This window comes from Oncorhynchus mykiss, chromosome 18, assembly GCF_057628025.1.
Source record: "Oncorhynchus mykiss isolate SJ-2025 chromosome 18, ASM5762802v1, whole genome shotgun sequence".
Lineage (NCBI taxonomy): Eukaryota > Metazoa > Chordata > Actinopteri > Salmoniformes > Salmonidae > Oncorhynchus > Oncorhynchus mykiss.
The window spans coordinates 31,188,336-31,206,550 of NC_143039.1; the positions used below are offsets into that span (position 1 = coordinate 31,188,336).

Here is an 18,215-nt window from a genome sequence, read left to right on the forward strand (position 1 = left end):
CCTCCCATCATTACAGTCTCACACCCCCTACTCTACCCCTCCCATCATACAGTATCACACCCCCTACTCTACCTCTCCCACCAGACAGTATCACACCCCCTACTCTACCCCTCCCATCATACAGTCTCACACCCCCTACTCTACCCCTCCCATCATACAGTCTCACACCCCCTACTCTACCCCTCCCATCATACAGTATCACACCCCCTACTCTACCCCTCCCATCATACAGTCTCACACCCCCTACTCTACCCCTCCCATCATTACAGTCTCACACCCCCTACTCTACCCCTCCCATCATACAGTATCACACCCCCTACTCTACCTCTCCCATCATACAGTCTCACACCCCCTACTCTACCCCTCCCATCATACAGTCTCACACCCCCTACTCTACCCCTCCCACATACAGTCTCACACCCCCTACTCTACCCCTCCCATCATACAGTCTCACACCCCCTACTCTACCCCTCCCATCATACAGTATCACACCCCCTACTCTACCCCTCCCATCATACAGTCTCACACCCCCTACTCTACCCCTCCCATCATTACAGTCTCACACCCCCTACTCTACCCCTCCCATCATACAGTATCACACCCCCTACTCTACCTCTCCCATCATACAGTCTCACACCCCCTACTCTACCCCTCCCATCATACAGTCTCACACCCCCTACTCTACCCCTCCCACATACAGTCTCACACCCCCTACTCTACCCCTCCCATCATACAGTCTCACACCCCCTACTCTACCCCTCCCATCATACAGTATCACACCCTCTACTCTACCTCTCCCATCAGACAGTATCACACCCTCTACTCTACCTCTCCCATCAGACAGTATCACACCCCCTACTCTACACCTCCCACATACAGTCTCACACCCCCTACTCTACCCCTCCCATCATACAGTCTCACACCCCCTACTCTACCCCTCCCATCATACAGTATCACACCCTCTACTCTACCTCTCCCATCAGACAGTATCACACCCTCTACTCTACCTCTCCCATCAGACAGTATCACACCCCCTACTCTACACCTCCCATCAGACAGTATCCCATCCACTTCCCTGCCCAGCCTTAAAGGCTACAACTGGAGTAGCTTTATATAACGATGGCGAGGGATTGGCTGTGAGACACGAGGGGCCTGGTGTTGATGATTCTAGCTCACAAATGACAGAGAACAAACAATGTAGTCTCATGATCATCCATCAGGAATGAAACACACCGGTTTAGTATAGATCAACTCTTGTTTCAACTGATAAACTAATCATGGTAGTCAGTCTGAACCTTGGTTATTTGAACCAGTCAGGTTAGTGCTGGGCTGGCGTTGAACGTCAGCCTGTTTCCATTCCATAGCCTTCCAGGAATAAAGTTGAAAACCCTCCTCAGCTCCACCTGATTCCCCTGACATGGTGAACTCGCTCAGTCCTGTTGCGTGTGATTTTGTTTTCTCGGGGAACCTAGAATAATCAGTAATGTCCACAGGTCCACAGGAGGTCCACAGGAGGCCTCTTGAGGCCATGTTAAGCCGTTCCAGTCTGTCTGTCAGGGCCATTGTGTCCATTGGAGATATCAAACCTCTCCTGGAGTGGAGTGTGAGTAACAGGAGCGGAACACAAATCCTTTTTCCAGAGGCCACGGATGAAGTGAGCTTACTGAGAGTCCACTGTTGGAAACGTTATATTTCTCTTTAGAGCTATTGCGTTTCATGTAGCAGACATATTTTTTTCATAAAAAAAAATAACTCAAATAATTGTCCATGGGATGGAGAGGGATGGAGAGGGATGGAGAGGGATGGAGAGGGATGGTAGATGGTAGGACCGTAATCATTTGCATTTGTGACCTCATGTGTGCTTGTGTGGGCATGCCTGTGTATCTGTGTGACAGTATTCTCTCTATAATATACAGTGAAGCCATAAAAGGCCACTGTTTGTCAGATTGTGGGGAGATGTAAAGTTCTGGCTCCAGTGTAGCTCAGTAGTTACGTTATATTTATAGCCTCAGATCAAGTGGTCCGGCCCACCCCAGTCACCCCACTGCCCAGTCCCCGAGTACTGCTGCTCTTAAACCAATCAAGCAGAGACTAGGACTGGTCTTCTCCCTCAACTCTCTGTCTGCTCTGACTCCTCTGGCAAGAGGCACACAGGCTGAGGCTGCCCCACTCACAGGTAGGAGGACACTTCTCCGGACACTTCTTTCTCTACTCTGGCTCTGGTCCACTGTTCTGGTAACTGACTACTGGTCTACTCTCTTTTTTACACTTCCTTTGGTTATTCTAGACATCCGTTTATTGATTTCTGTCTGTTCCACTGCTCTCCGTCTCACTTGCTAACTTGCAGCCACTCACACAGCTGAGGCTGAGCTGCAGACGCTTTCTTCAGGCTAGAGCTTGTTCTCTTTGGCAGCAAATTAGCTTTTTGGATTTGTGAAACTTTGCGGTGCTTTAGAGCTAACCCTCATCCTTTTATTTTGGAATTAGGTGGTTGATGTTTGCTTGATACATTTTGCTTCAGATTAGTTTCAAATGCTTTGATATATACAGATATCAATAGCTATCAGTAACTTCCCACTGGGCACACACTGGTTGAATCAACGTTGTTTCCACGTAATTTCAGTGAAGTTACTTGGAACTAACGTGGAATATACACTACCGTTCAAAAGTTTGGGGTCACTTAGAAATGTCCTTGTTTTTGGAAGAAAAGCACATTTCTTTGTCCATTAAAATAACATCAAATTGATCAGAAATACAGTGTAGACATTGTTAATGTTGTAAATGACTATTGTAGCTGGAAACGGCTGATTTTTAATGGAACGTCTACATAGGCGTACAGAGGCCCATTGTCAGCAACCATCACTTCTGTGTTCCAATGGCACTTTGTGTTTAAAAGGCTAATTGATCATGAGAAAACCCCCTTGCAATTATGTTAGCACAGCTGAAAACGGTTGTGCTGATTAAAGAAGCAATACAACTGGCCTTCTTTAGACTAGTTGAGTATCTGGAGCATCAGTATTTGTGGGTTCGATTACAGGCTCAAAATGGCCAGAAACAAATAACTTTCTTCTGAAACTCGTCAGTCTATTCTAGTCTATAACTAGACACTCTAATGTACTTGTCCTCTTGCTCACTTTTGCACCGGGGCCTCCCACTCCTCTTTCTATTCTGGTTAGAGCCAGTTTGCGCTGTTCTGTGAAGGGAGTAGTACACAGCGTTGTATGAGATTTTCAGTTTCTTGGAAATTTCTCACATGGAATAACCTTCATTTCTCAGAACAAAAATAGACTGATGAGTTTCAGAAGAAAATTATTTGTTTCTGGACATTTTGAGCCTGTAATCGAACCCACAAATGTTGACGCTCCAGATACTCAACTAGTCTAAAGACTAGGTGCACAACTGAGCAAGAGGACAAGTACATTCGAGGGTCTGAACGCTGAAGATGAGCTGAACGCTGAAGAGTAAGTAGTCTTCGAAAACAAAGAGCGGCTGAATACAGGAATCAGTGCAGTGGGGCTGGATGAAATGAGATGGAGGTTTGGGTGGGCTGGGCAGTTGCCTGAAGGGCCACGTTTTTGCATACCCGTCCATGGTAGGGGCCCTGGAGTCACTCATCGTGATCTTTTATTAGCCATGGTGTCATGGTAGTGTCGTGACAATTTGTGTGGCCTGTAAGACTCTACGGCCCTGCAATGAGATTATGGCTAAAGCAACAAATGGTGGTCCAGGGACAATGTTTGGTCTGTAACAGTATAATTACAATAATAGAGATCCATTGTAGACCTTGAATTAGACAGGAGATTGAGGGGAAATGAGATCTCATTGGGCTTAATGTATGAATCCATGTACTGTTAGTAAAAGGGTCTAAACTACTACTAACACCTGACAGAGCTTTTGAGCCTGACTCTGATTTGGGAATGGATGAATTGAGGTCTTTGTTGTGGTAGGGCAATGGGACAGGAAGTCAACTGAAATTAGATTTGGATTGTTATAGGCAACTGCATGTGACAGTGTGTCACAACTAGGCTCATGTCTTATTCTGAAAATGGGAAGCATCTACACGTCATGAAAGAGATCTATCTGCGTCTCATACCCAACACTATTCTGATTTTTCTAGACGACATGGGGAAGGAAGTATGTCAATGTGCTGGTGAATGAGGTCTGCAATGCAGGTTTCATTGAATTAGCCTATTTCCTGTGACTTCAAAGTTCTTCATTTGTCCTTGACAGATCAAATGAACCTGCCAATCAACCATAAATATCCCCGCTGAGGGGAGGACGGCTCATAATAATGACTGGAACGGAGCGAATGGAGTGGCATCAAACAATGTGTTTGGTGTATTTTACAACATTCCACTCATTCTGCTCCAGTCATTACCACAAGCCCATCCTCCCCAATTAAGGCGCTACCAGCCTCCCGTGGCGTCTACCCCATAGAAATAGACTTACTAAAAATCCCCCCGGACCACAGACTGCCACAGATTAGACTGCCACAGTCTATTCCATGTTGGTTCAACATCATTTCATTGAACCAGTGTGTGGGAACTATTTACATTTCTGGCTGATTACAGCATTCTACCACTTTAAATGTGAAGCTCTTAAGCGAACAGCTGTGTCCTCAACTGATGCGATAGCTCACCAAAGCAGCTGATTGCGTAACCAATTTACTCTCGCGGACTTCCTTCTCCAAGGTCTCATCGTGACTTGAATTTTGATCCATTGATTGAACCACAGAGATACTTTTATTTTTAGCTACGTTAGGACATTAGTAAGCCTTATATGTCGTAGTCTAGTTCATTATGTCATTACATCACATTGACCTTGTGGTCTCATGGTCATTGAGACCAATCCACTATTAAAATACATCACATGTTGATCCAAATCAAATCAAATTTGATTTGTCACGTGCGCTGAATAGAACAGGGGTAGTAGACCTTACCGTGAAATGATTACTTACAAGAACTTAACCTGCAATGCCGTTTTAAGAAAATATAGATAAGAAAATATTTACTAAATAAACTAAAGTAAAAAGTAAATTAAAAATATATTTAAAAAATGGAAGAATCATGTAACACTGAAACCAATTTTTCACTCAGGGGAAAAACTTCAATTTAAGTCAAATTTTCACTCCGTCTCCTATTGAAGAAACTGGGTGACTCTAAATGTTAATGTCCTATTTTACAGGCAAGAGAGCAAAGGAAGAGATTTGATCCAAAATGGCGGAACGCTACGACTGCCATTACTGCAAGGAGTCCCTGTTTGGGAGGAAGTATGTGCTCAGGGAAGAGAACCCCTACTGTGTGAAGTGCTACGAGAACCTGTACTCTAACTCCTGTGAAGAGTGCAAGAAGTCCATTGGCTGCAGCAGCAGGGTAGGTGGACCACTAAACGTGGTGGTGTACAGTAGAATTTACCAGTACCCAAATTCTCTATTTCGCGATCGGTTGTATTCCTTCCTACTAGTATTCACTTCACTTCTATGACTCAGGTGTTAAACAGAACTTGGAATTAGAACAGGAGTCGATGGAATTAAAACACAGATACCCCAGACCCAGGCACAGTCATTGACCTAGAGGGACACAGGACATACCACTATGCACCGGCTCTCAGCATCTTAGCACACATGCACTCACTCACGCACACACGCACCCACACAGATACACACACACATACACGTTCAAGCTACACACACATCACAACTGCTGCTACCAGACTCCCACTATGACTGCTTAATACTACACAATTTAAACACTTGCCCCCCAACCCCTCCCCCCCTTCCATTATACACATGTAAATATTGGACTATAAATTGTGCCTCTTTCAGTTTATCTAACCCATAGCTGTGAATGCCACCCCTGCTCCCATGTCAGTCATTATTCAGTCATTCATCTAAATCGGTAGCTAATTAGGCACATGTTGTCACACATCCATTGTCACCATGCCTCCAGCAGATAGGAGTTGAGTTGAGGTCACTGCTATGGCAGATCACTAGAACACAATGTGTGGTAATCTTAACAGACTGGTGGCCCTTAGATTCGGTCAAAAACGCTGATGTCCATTATCCCAGAAAAGGAGGCAACGAGTTGAATGGAGATACACCTGACCCTGACTCTCTGTCCCGTCCTCCTTCTTCAGGACCTGTCCTACAAGGACCGCCACTGGCATGACGACTGCTTCCACTGCTTCAAGTGTAGCCGCTCCCTGGTGGACAAGCCCTTCTCCACCAAGGACGACCAGCTGCTCTGCACCGAGTGCTACTCCAACGAGTACTCCTCCAAGTGCCACGAGTGCAAGAAGACCATCATGCCAGGTAAGGAAATGTCTGGCCTGACAGGGGGGGGTCAGTGAATGGGGCTCTCAGTTGGATTTGGCCAGTACACAATCTACTGGTACTGGCAAGGAAACTACTGAAGGGGAAAGAGTTGACAGATTTGCCAGACATCTAACTGAGTTGAGATTTAAGTAGGATTTGGCTACTAGCTAGTCTATTTGGTGCAATCATGGATGCCAAGTTTCCAACTCCTAGGACATGTGTTAGGAGTTTGTGTTGAATGATGTCGTTGCAGCAGTCAAGCGGGACAGTGGATGGTCTGTCATAGTTTGGTGGAGCCAGCTCACGTACCACTACTGGTGTCATTATTCAATGTGTCACTCTGGAAGATCAGTCCCTATGTAACCTGATTTTCCTGTTTCTCTGATCTCAATTATATTATTATATCTACAGTTGAAGTCAGAAGTTTACATACACTTTGGTAGGAGTCATTAAAACTCGTTTTTTCAACCACTCCACAAAATTCTTGTTAACAAACTATAGTTTTGGAAAGTGGGTTAGGACATCTACTTTGTGCATGACACAAATAATTTTTCCAACAATTGTTTACAGAAAGATTATTTCACTTATAATTCACTGTATCACAATTCCAGTGGGTCAGAAGTTACATACACTAAGTTGATTGTGCCTTTAAACACTTTGGAAAATTCCAGAAAATGATGTCATGGCTTTAGAAGCTTCTGATAAGCTAATTGACATAATTTGAATCAATTGGAGGTGTATCTGTGGATGTATTTCAAGGCCTACCTTCAAACTCGGTGCCTCTTTGCTTGACATCATGGGAAAATCAAAAGAAATCAGCCAAGACCTCAGAAAAAAATTGCAGACCTCCACAAGTCTGGTTCATCCTTGGGATCGATTTCCAAATGCCTGAAGGTACCACGTTCATCTGTACAAACAATAGTACACAGTATAAACACCATGGGACCACACAGCCTTTATACCGCTCAGGAAGGAGACGCGTTCCGTCTCCTAGAGATGAACGTACTTTGGAGAAAAAAGTGCAAATCAATCCCAGAACAACAGAAAAGGACCTTGTGAAGATGCTGGAGGAAACCGGTACAAAAGTTTCTATATCCACAGTAAAACGAGTCCTATATCGACATAACCTGAAAGGCCGCTCAGCAAGGAAGAAGCCACTGCTCCAAAACCGCCATAAAAAAAGCTAGACTACGGTTTGCAACTGCACATGGGGACAAAGATCGGAGTTTTTGGAGAAATGTCCTCTGGTCTGATGAAACAAAAATAGAACTGTTTGGCCATAATGACCATTGTTATGTTTGGAGGAAAAAGGGGGAGGCTTGCAAGCCGAAGAACCCCATCCCAACCATGAAGCACGGGTGTGGCAGCATCATGTTGTGGGGGTGCTTTGCTGCAGGAGGGACTGGTGCACTTCACAAAATAGATGGCATCATGAGGTAAGAAAAGTATGTGGATATATTGAAGCAACATCTCAAGACATCAGTCAGGAAGATAAAGCTTGGTCGAAAATGGGTCTTCCGAATGGACAATGACCCCAAGCATACTTCCAAAGTTGTGGCAAAATGGCTTAAGGACAACAAAGTCAAGGTATTGGAGTGGCAATCACAAAGCCCTGACCTCAATTCCATAAAAAATTTGTGGGCAGAACTGAAAAAGCGTGTGCGAGCAAGGAGGCCTACATACATGACTCAGTTACACCAGCTCTGTCAGGAGGAATGGGCCAAACTTTCCCCCAACTTATTTTGGGAAGGTTGTGGAAGGCTACCCGAAACGTTTGACACAAGTTAAACAATTTAAAGGCAAAGCTACCAAATAATAATTGAGTGTATGTAAACTTCTGACCCACTGGGAATGTGATGAAAGAAATAAAAGCTGAAATAAATCATTCTCTCTACTATTATTCTGACATTTCACATTCTTAAAATAAAGTGGTGATCCTAACTGAACTAAGACAGGGAATTTTTTACTAGGATTAAATGTCAGGAATTGTGAAAAACTGAGTTTAAATGTATTTGGCTAAGGTGTATGTAAACTTCCGACTTCAACTGTTTCTCTCTCTCACTTCCCCTGTCTCTCTCTCTCTCCCCTCTCTCTCTCTGTCTCTCCTCTCTCTCTCCTCTCTCTCCTCTCTCTCCTCTCTCTCGCTCTCCTCTCTCTCCTCTCTCTCCTCTCTCTCTCTCCTCTCTCTCCTCTCTCGCAGGCTCCAAGAAGATGGAGCATAAGGGCAACAGCTGGCATGAGGCCTGCTTTACTTGCCAGCACTGCCAGCAGCCAATCGGCACCAAGAACTTCATCAATAAGGACAACAGTAACTACTGCGTGCCCTGTTACGAGAAGCAGTTTGCCATGCAGTGTATCCAATGCAAGAAGGTAGTATATACTGTTTTATATACAGTGCCTTGCGAAAGTATTCGGCCCCCTTGAACTTTGCGACCTTTTGCCACATTTCAAGCTTCAAACATAAAGATATAAAACTGTATTTTTTTGTGAAGAATCAACAACAAGTGGGACACAATCATGAAGTGGAACGACATTTATTGGATATTTCAAACTTTTTTAACAAATCAAAAACTGACAAATTGGGCGTGCAAAATTATTCAGCCCCTTTACTTTCAGTGCAGTAAACTCTCTCCAGAAGTTCAGTGAGGATCTCTGAATGATCCAATGTTGACCTAAATGACTAATGATGATAAATACAATCCACCTGTGTGTAATCAAGTCTCCGTATAAATGCACCTGCACTGTGATAGTCTCAGAGGTCCGTTAAAAGCGCAGAGAGCATCATGAAGAACAAGGAACACACCAGGCAGGTCCGAGATACTGTTGTGAAGAAGTTTAAAGCCGAATTTGGATACAAAAAGATTTCCCAAGCTTTAAACATCCCAAGGAGCACTGTGCAAGCGATAATATTGAAATGGAAGGAGTATCAGACCACTGCAAATCTACCAAGACCTGGCCGTCCCTCTAAACTTTCAGCTCATACAAGGAGAAGACTGATCAGAGATGCAGCCAAGAGGCCCATGATCACTCTGGATGAACTGCAGAGATCTACAGCTGAGGTGGGAGACTCTGTCCATAGGACAACAATCAGTCGTATATTGCACAAATCTGGCCTTTATGGAAGAGTGGCAAGAAGAAAGCCATTTCTTAAAGATATCCATAAAAAGTGTTGTTTAAAGTTTGCCACAAGCCACCTGGGAGACACACCAAACATGTGGAAGAAGGTGCTCTGGTCAGATGAAACCAAAATTGAACTTTTTGGCAACAATGTAAAACGTTATGTTTGGCGTAAAAGCAACACAGCTGAACACACCATCCCCACTGTCAAACATGGTGGTGGCAGCATCATGGTTTGGGCCTGCTTTTCTTCAGCAGGGACAGGGAAGATGGTTAAAATTGATGGGAAGATGGATGGAGCCAAATACAGGACCATTCTGGAAGAAAACCTGATGGAGTCTGCAAAAGACCTGAGACTGGGACGGAGATTTGTCTTCCAACAAGACAATGATCCAAAACATAAAGCAAAATCTACAATGGAATGGTTCAAAAATAAACATATCCAGGTGTTAGAATGGCCAAGTCAAAGTCCAGACCTGAATCCAATCGAGAATCTGTGGAAAGAACTGAAAACTGCTGTTCACAAATGCTCTCCATCCAACCTCACTGAGCTCGAGCTGTTTTTTGCAAGGAGGAATGGGAAAAAATGTCAGTCTCTCGGTGTGCAAAACTGACATACCCCAAGCGACTTACAGCTGTAATCGCAGCAAAAGGTGGCGCTACAAAGTATTAACTTAAGGGGGCTGAATAATTTTGCACGCCCAATTTTTCAGTTTTTGATTTGTTAAAAAAGTTTGAAATATCCAATAAATGTCGTTCCACTTCATGATTGTGTCCCACTTGTTGTTGATTCTTCACAAAAAAATACAGTTTTATATCTTTATGTTTGAAGCCTGAAATGTGGCAAAAGGTCGCAAAGTTCAAGTGGGCCGAATACTTTCGCAAGGCACTGTATATATTTATATTTAACCTTTTTTTTACTAGGCAAGTCATTTAAGAACGAACTCTTATTTACAATGATGACCTACATTGGCCAAAACCGGATGACTTTGAGCCAATTGTGCGCCGCCCTATGGGACTCCCAATCACAGCCGGTTGTGACACAGTCTGTAGTGACGACTTTAGCACTGAGACATAGTGCCTTAGACTGCTGTGCCACTCGCGAGCCCTATACAACCCACTGGAGTGAGCTTAAATGGAGTGTACTGCATCAGAATGTATGCTTTTGGAGAGTTCTGTGTTAAAATGGATTGCTCCTCTCCAGATTCACATTTATTTACATTCTTTGTCAGCATTTAAAACTGGTTCCTTGTGCACACAAAACAAAGATTGTGATGAATAGAAGTTCACCTCAATTCAGTAGAACCCGCATTATGCAGTACTACTTTTTCCCATGGTCAAATACCTTCACAGGTATTGATGTTACCTAATTATGGATTGGTGGTTGAACTTGTCACTTCCTGTTTCTGTCTCCTGTAGCCAATCACCACAGGCGGGGTGACCTATCGCGATCAGCCGTGGCATAAGGACTGCTTCCTGTGCACCGGTTGTAAGCAGCAGCTGTCTGGCCAGCGGTTCACCTCTCGGGACGACTTTGCCTACTGCCTGAACTGCTTCTGCAACCTGTATGCCAAGAAGTGTGCCACCTGCACCAGCCCTATCAGTGGTACGTATGATCACTCACATTGGCTTATCCTTGCACATACCTGTAGTCTCTGGAGCCAATCGTTACATCCACTTAAGTGAAATATTCACTTAGTGCATGCATGGATGTCGATGGGAGACTAAGTTCAACATAAGTGGAAGTTAGGATTTACCCCTCTATGATTAGTTAACTATACACTGAGTGGACAAAACTTTAGGAACACCTGTTCTTTCCCTGACAGACTGACCAGGTGAATCCAGGCGAATGCTATGATCCCTTATTGGTGTCACCAGTTAAATCCACTTCAATCAGTGTTCAGGAAGGGGAAAAGACAAATTAAAGAAGGATTTTTAATCCTTGAGACATGGATTGTGTATGTGTGCCATTCAGAGGGTGAATGGGCAAGACAAAATATTTAAGTGCCTTTAAACGGGGTATGGTAGTAGGTGCCAGTTGCACGGGTGTGAGTGTGTCATGAACTGCAACACTGCTGGGGTTTTCACGCCCAACAGTTTCCTGTGTGTATCAAGAATGGTCCACCACCCAAAGTACATCTAGCCAACGTGACACAACTGTGGGAAGCATTGGAGTCAACATGGGCCAGCATCCCTGTGGAACGATTATGACACCTTGTAGAGTCCATGCCCCAATGAATTGAGGCTGTGCTGAAGGCAAAAGGGGGTGCAACTCAATATTAGAAAGGTTTTGTACACCCTAGTGACACACAAAGTGTTCTGTTTTAAAATGTCACCAGGACCATGACTTTTTCCTTACCATGTGACAGAAAAAAACCTGCCTGAAATACTCTTGTTCCTTATCCTTTCACTCCATACACTCCACTTCTATTCACTCCTATTCAAATCATTCCGTAGTAATGACCCCAACTCAAGGTTCCTTACTTACAGTGAGGTTACATATTAACTAGTCAGGTGATCTATGTATCTGTTGTTAGAGACATGGCACTAGTATTATTACCTTAGTGATCCGGAGTAATTCATAAGGAAATGCGCTGGACAGTGTTCCCACTCTCACATCTTTCTCCATCCCTCCCTCTCTGTGCCTGTCTCGTCTTGCTTGTGCAGGTCTGGGTGGCAGCAAGTACATCTCGTTTGAAGAGCGCCAGTGGCACAACAACTGCTTCAACTGCAAGAAGTGCTCCATCTCCCTGGTGGGAAGGGGCTTTCTGACGGCCCGCGATGAGATCATGTGTCCTGAGTGTGGCAAATACGTCTAAATGCTGTGTGCCAGGATGAAGCGTCAAAGCCAGAGATGGCAAAGATGCAAGAGAATATAGGTCTACTCCTACTAACGTTTCATTTATTAGAATGATGTATTTATTCAATAATATACATTTCAGACTAACCCAAAGGGCTTTCTGCATGCACCGGCCTCAGATTGATACAGTATGTTGTCTGATGAATTGAGCACAAATTGCATTAGATTCTTAGAAAGAGAGATATAATTTTGATGTATTTTTAACAAAATAACAACTTTGTCTGAGGTTTGTTACCATTGAAACGTTTAACTATTGTATTGTGTTGTATATGTTAGGATAATCATCCGTGACACACCTATAACAGGAGTTGTACTTTTCATTAAAGCAGTGAAATCTAACGAGAACATGACATGTACCTGCACTCTAAATGTGAAATAAAGCATTGTAAAGGCAATTCATTGATAGACTGATCTTTCTGACATTTGATTTTGTTCCAAATCTGTAAAGACAACAATAAAACCAATGGGCTCTGGTCAAAAGTAGTGCACTATATAGGGAATAGGGTGGCATTTGGGAAGCACACCTACAACCCCCATGAATGGCTTACCCCTGAATCCATCCAGCGGTACAAACACCCCTTGGGGGGAAATGGACTCTTGGAGTCTTGAACATTCAAAACCACATAAAGGAGGTATGGGATGTGAACATTAGTGCCTAAGGTCGAGGGCCTGGATCTGTCCTGGTCTTGGCTGCAGGTTAGCTTTTTTCTTAATGAATCTTGTTCTGGAGGCAGCTCTGCAGAGTGTCACTAGCTGGCACAGCACAAAGTAACAGCCACAAAGTAATTAACCCCTAAGGTCTAACCCTAACCTTTAATTACGACCAAAAATAACATTTTTGTTCTCATGAATTTTTACAATATACTCAATTTTGACTTTGCAGCTGACCTATCTAAGGGGAAATCACAAATTTCTGCCTCCAGTACGTCAATCTCTCAAATGTCTTGGTCTGGGTCTGGACGATGTGATTTCTGGTGGGGTTGTAGGATGAGCTGTCCATGGTTCTGAAAAGGTTCAGGGTGACGCTATGGCTTGTTCGGGGTTGCTGTCCATGGTCCTGTACAGATGTATGGCGCTGGTTTTGAGTGAAGAAAATTACAATTTTCTGTAATAAATGAAGATTCTAATAATTTACAGTATTACAAATCCAAAAGACACGAACGACTCCTAATTGAAGTCAATCTATTTATACATGTTGGTTTATTGTAACTGTAATCAATCATTGTATGAAAATGTGTAATGTATATTGGTAGGATATTTCTGTTTTGGGTGTTTTCTTTATAAATAATAAATACAACCACATGACCGGATGTACATGGAATGTGCAGAAGGAAATGCTAACCGCATTAGCTAACCATCCATATCGAGGTCTCCACTCTCACCGGCACACGAATTGTGTAAGATAGCTTTTCTAAACCTAAAATTCCTCTCTGAACATTGCATTACTCTATGTGCGATTACCAACATGACATGATAACCTGTTAGCCAGTCGTGCTCGTTTGATGGCTTTTGTGTAAAGCTAGCTAGCTAGATAAAGGATGCTATCCCCCTAACTAGCATTGAACAAAGGTTGTGTGTGCCTCTCCCCTCTGTGTCTGAAACGGGGATACCCGATTGTCGTGTGGTTTACATATAGCGACAGCTGTTAGCATAGTTTATCTTGCATATTTAACTGACGTTGCAACTTTCTTGTCTTTTTATTATACCCCGTCAGCTAATTCTGGAATCATCATCAGCCAAAATGAGTGCTGCTCCCAACCACAGACGGACCAAGCCTGGTGGTAAGCTAGCTTGCTAACGTATTTTAGCCTCTGGCTGTAGTCAGCTAACTGGACATCTGAGCCAACTAAAACAGTATCCTTGCATTTAAGCAAACTCTCCTGTGCCATAAAGGGCCAGACCTCTAAGCAGAGTATTCCTAAAAAGATCAGAGAGAGTGTGGATTTATCCCTCTGCTTTCACCAAATGTAGCAATTGAGGAATGCCTGAGGTGGTGCTTGAACCAGTTACCTTTGGGTTGCAGGGGAAAGTGCACTAGCTACTTCCTTTGCAGCGAATTTCGAGACCTTAGCAGAGGCTTTCATATGCTTAAATACAGGGAGGCTACACTATATCACTCAATATAGCTTTTACATCTAGGCCATGAATTCTCTAGCCAGCCAGGGCAGTTACGTCATCTGCCTGTAAATGCAGGCTTACGTGCTGGTGACAACACCCATTCAAAACCAAATCATTTTATTACAGGCGTGAAGACAGGCTATCCAGGCCAAGCCCCCGCCAACGGTGTTACGGGACCCACTTCCCAGATCCCCGGGCTGTGCCAGGAAGCCACTGAGGGTGCTCCTGAGGCCAGGACCAGCGGAAGGCGTGTGGGAATATTCGACTCCGACTCCGACTATGTTAAACTTGCCAAAGGAGGGGGACAGAAGGGTAACAATGTTTTGTGACATAGCTTTGTGCTGCTTTACAGTAGATACATGCTTTACACTTCAGTACATGGTCATTACTATGTCCTCATAGGACACAGATTAGTGTGGCTGTAATAATATTAGCCAGTTCAAATGATAGTGAATTGCCCTATATATCATGCTCAACTCATTTGGTATTTGGTATATTATTAGGATCCCCATTAGGTGTTGCGAAAGTTGCAGCTACTCTCCCTGGGGTTCCACACAGAACATGAAACCTGACATAATTCATGACATTAATAGACACAAACAGCTCAAGGACAGAACGACATGCGCAGCCTACATATCAATACATACACCCAAAAATATCTAGGTCAAATAGGGGAGAGGCGTTGAATTCCCAGAGGAAATGAAAAGACTGCTTTTCGAAAGACATTAATTCATGTTTAGTCATGTTCCTACTTTTAAGTACCTTGTGTTATGTGTCCTTCCACAGGTTTACTGTGGCATGAGGACAACAAGGAGGAGGCTAGGCCTAATAAATCCTACAACTCACCTGATTGGTTCTCAGCCGAATCTCAGAGGTAAGGACCCCGAACCCCGTTGGTTCGTTGGCTCTGTTTGATGAAAATATTATTGGAATGTCTCATTTTCTAAAGTGTGATCACGGAACAATATGTCAGGCCTAAGAAAACGTTCAGCATCATGTCATGTCTGTATGTGTCTTGAAAACAGATGAACAGGTCATGTTTAGAATGGGAAGTTACATCTTGACTCTTGGTGGTGTACCTTTAGTCGTCCAAGCCAGGGTTCTCAAATGGACGCCTCTTGGCCAAAAGTAGTGGCCAATGTAGGGGTATTACAATGGTTTTGTGCTTTACAGCGGAAGTAAAGCAGCATCCCCTGATGATTGTCAAGGATACGGAAAAAGGCAACCTCTAGCTGCTCCCTTCGGTACTGATGATATTTCAGCCTGGGAAAGGGAGAGTGATAGCTATAAAGAGAAGGTGAATTCAATGGCCCCAACAAACCCCCTCATCACTGACACAGTTGTTATCATTTACCATCCTCCCCTCCCTTTATTTTTTTCCCTCAGTTCATCTCTTGAGTTGACTCCGTCGTTGCGTTCAGAAAGGGATTGGGGTGGTTGGCTTCTGTTGAAATTCTTTGCCTTGTTTTAACAACAGCATTTCATTTGTTTGACTGCCAACCAGATTGCTGTGGTCGTCATATCTTCACCCATTTATTTACTCGGTCCTCCATTTCATTGGTAGAAGTGTTCCATGCGCTCGTATACTTCATACAATGAGTATTCTTGTACTGGGCCCGACCGACTGGTTTGAGCTGGTTTGTATTCTTGTGTGCAGAACCCCACAGTCACTGATGCGTCCAGCCAAATGGAGAACATGTCTCTAAGCCAAGGTGGTTATATGGAGGTCAACAAATACAAGAAGACGTGAGTGCCTGCCTCTGTATTCCACATCTCCTATTCATTCTGGAATTCCATTTCACTTCACGCTTAATAATACCAACATGCTGAAATATGCGTGTATCAGTATGCGATATGTTTGTATAACCTTTATAAGCGGTGTAGTATATCATTTGTGTAACGTTGGAAGTTATAGATTCAACATAACCACTAACACCATTGAATTTCCAACCTCTCAGTCAAAGTGATTTTACTATGGACAGGTCCGTTGAGAAGAAAACTGCTCCCGTGAGCATGTCCAAGCTGCTGAGCTTTGGCTACATAGAGGATGAGAAGAAGTCCACCAACGAGGATGACTGCTCAAGTACGACAAATCACTTAGCCTTATAGTCTTGGACAGACTTTTCCTCGACACGTCTTTTGGAGGAATTAGCAGCAGCACTATATGTTTATTCTGCTAAATGAAACAACCTTTAATCAAACAATTAAAAGTGTTTATTTCATACCATATGGAAATTCTGGACTAATGCCAAACATGACTCATATGGGTTGGCTACGGGATTTAATGCATTTTGAATGTATACCATTATTACATATGACCAACCTGTGTGTGTGCGTGTGTGTGTTGTCTTTCAGGTGTGACCTCTGAACAGACGAGCACCATCGCACCTGAGGATGAAGACCTGGAATAGGGAGGAGAACAGAAGAGGTCCATCTGGGGTAGAAAACAACAGTGGATACACACACCCACACACATGCCATTCACTCTACGGTCTGTTCTCTCTCTCTCTCTCTCCCTGAGTGACACACTTTCTCTCATTACTGTACATCCCAACTGTTATGTTTTGTAATTATGCAACGGTACCTTCTCTGTTCATGTATTTATTTATTTATTTGTCTTTTGTTTTTTTACTCCGTGTAATGTTGTTCTCAGACCACCGACACAGCTTGTTGATGCTTGTCATGTTTATATTATCGTTCTTGAATTGGAAGATGATTTGTGTGACTATGAAACAGTACTGTACACTGGAGTTTCTATTTGTGGTGTAAAAAATGGTTTCGGTGCTGTTGAAGATTGTTTGTGAACAAGGCCTACTGTACGGGACACACAAAGGAGACGTTTGTGGCTCGCGCTATTCAGCTCCCATGTTGAATAGGATCGGAAAGCTCTGCCAAAAAAACATGGAAACATGGGTGCTAAGTGGTTCACTTGTCATGGGAAGGCAGACATGGTTTGGAATGGAAGACAGAAAATGCCAATGAATCTACTTCATTCGATCTCATACCAGGATATGGTTCAGTGTTATGAAGTTATGGTGGCCGTTGATTCCATAGATAGATAGAAACCTTTTGTGATGTTCTAACAACGGTGCCAATTCATTCTACATATTTAGGGAATAGTGGCAATTGTATCGTGCAATGATATTGTTTACTTTGAAGTAAAAATGGTTTTGCTTTGACGTGAAGATAGGGCTGGGCGATATGGCCAAAACTATATTACTATAGTTTACAACGGTGTGGTGGTATTTGACTGTATTTTATGTTTCTGAATAATACAAGATCCAAGTGTGTTTTATTATTAGTGCATGAGACTGGAATGGCAACAAGTTATTTTAACAGGCTTTCTTCATTACGGTTTTATTCTTAAGGACAAAAGTGACATTGAAATAGTCCAATGTGTTGAACTGTTCAGTTATTTAGCACTTAATAAAAATAAAAACATTTTTTGATAGATGACATGTTGATCCAGACCGGTATTCACGCTATATCGCCCAGCCCTACCTGAAGGTACATGTGGCTTGGAGACATTTTCCACTTAGCACAGTAAATATACACAGTAATAATCTTCCCTAGTTTTTCATTGATGGATAGGTCCACTTTATTAACACAGTCAATGTGTGATTCTCACATCTTTCTTAAAGTGATGAGTGAATATGTCATTAAAATAAATTAGCATGTGCATGTACCCCTCGTGCTCTTTCTTGATTAAGTGGTAATTAGCTACACTGTCAGAACAGTACTAGTGTTAATAATCATGCCTATTGACAAGTACAGTATAAAACTATCACATAGCTTCCTACAGGTTAT

General features: G+C 43.2%; 2 protein-coding genes across 4 annotated transcripts; both read left to right on the forward strand.

The window, feature by feature from the left end:
- The first annotated feature begins 1,784 nt into the window (after window positions 1-1,784).
- On the forward strand, window positions 1,785-12,685 carry LOC110495853 (four and a half LIM domains protein 2). Of its 2 annotated transcripts, none has more exons than XM_021571327.3 (6): window positions 1,785-2,176; window positions 5,185-5,372; window positions 6,136-6,310; window positions 8,514-8,683; window positions 10,850-11,036; window positions 12,098-12,685. In XM_021571327.3, exons 2-6 carry the CDS (start codon window positions 5,217-5,219, stop codon window positions 12,247-12,249), a joined length of 840 nt encoding a protein of 279 aa, XP_021427002.2. In that variant the 5' UTR covers window positions 1,785-2,176; window positions 5,185-5,216; the 3' UTR covers window positions 12,250-12,685. The 2 variants fall into 2 exon arrangements, with proteins under 2 accessions (XP_021427002.2, XP_021427003.2); XM_021571328.3 differs by having other exon boundaries at window positions 2,100-2,235.
- A 554-nt stretch (window positions 12,686-13,239) lies between these two features.
- LOC110495857 (uncharacterized) lies at window positions 13,240-18,093 on the forward strand. 2 transcript variants are annotated; one of them, XM_021571336.3, is made up of 8 exons: window positions 13,240-13,687; window positions 14,005-14,071; window positions 14,535-14,720; window positions 15,195-15,282; window positions 15,582-15,705; window positions 16,066-16,154; window positions 16,367-16,491; window positions 16,764-18,093. In XM_021571336.3, the coding sequence occupies exons 1-8, from the start codon at window positions 13,592-13,594 to the stop codon at window positions 16,817-16,819; spliced, it is 831 nt and encodes a 276-aa protein (XP_021427011.2). In that variant the 5' UTR covers window positions 13,240-13,591; the 3' UTR covers window positions 16,820-18,093. The 2 variants fall into 2 exon arrangements, with proteins under 2 accessions (XP_021427011.2, XP_090064249.1); XM_090208123.1 differs by having other exon boundaries at window positions 13,577-13,687; window positions 16,391-16,491.
- Window positions 18,094-18,215: the final 122 nt, after the last annotated feature.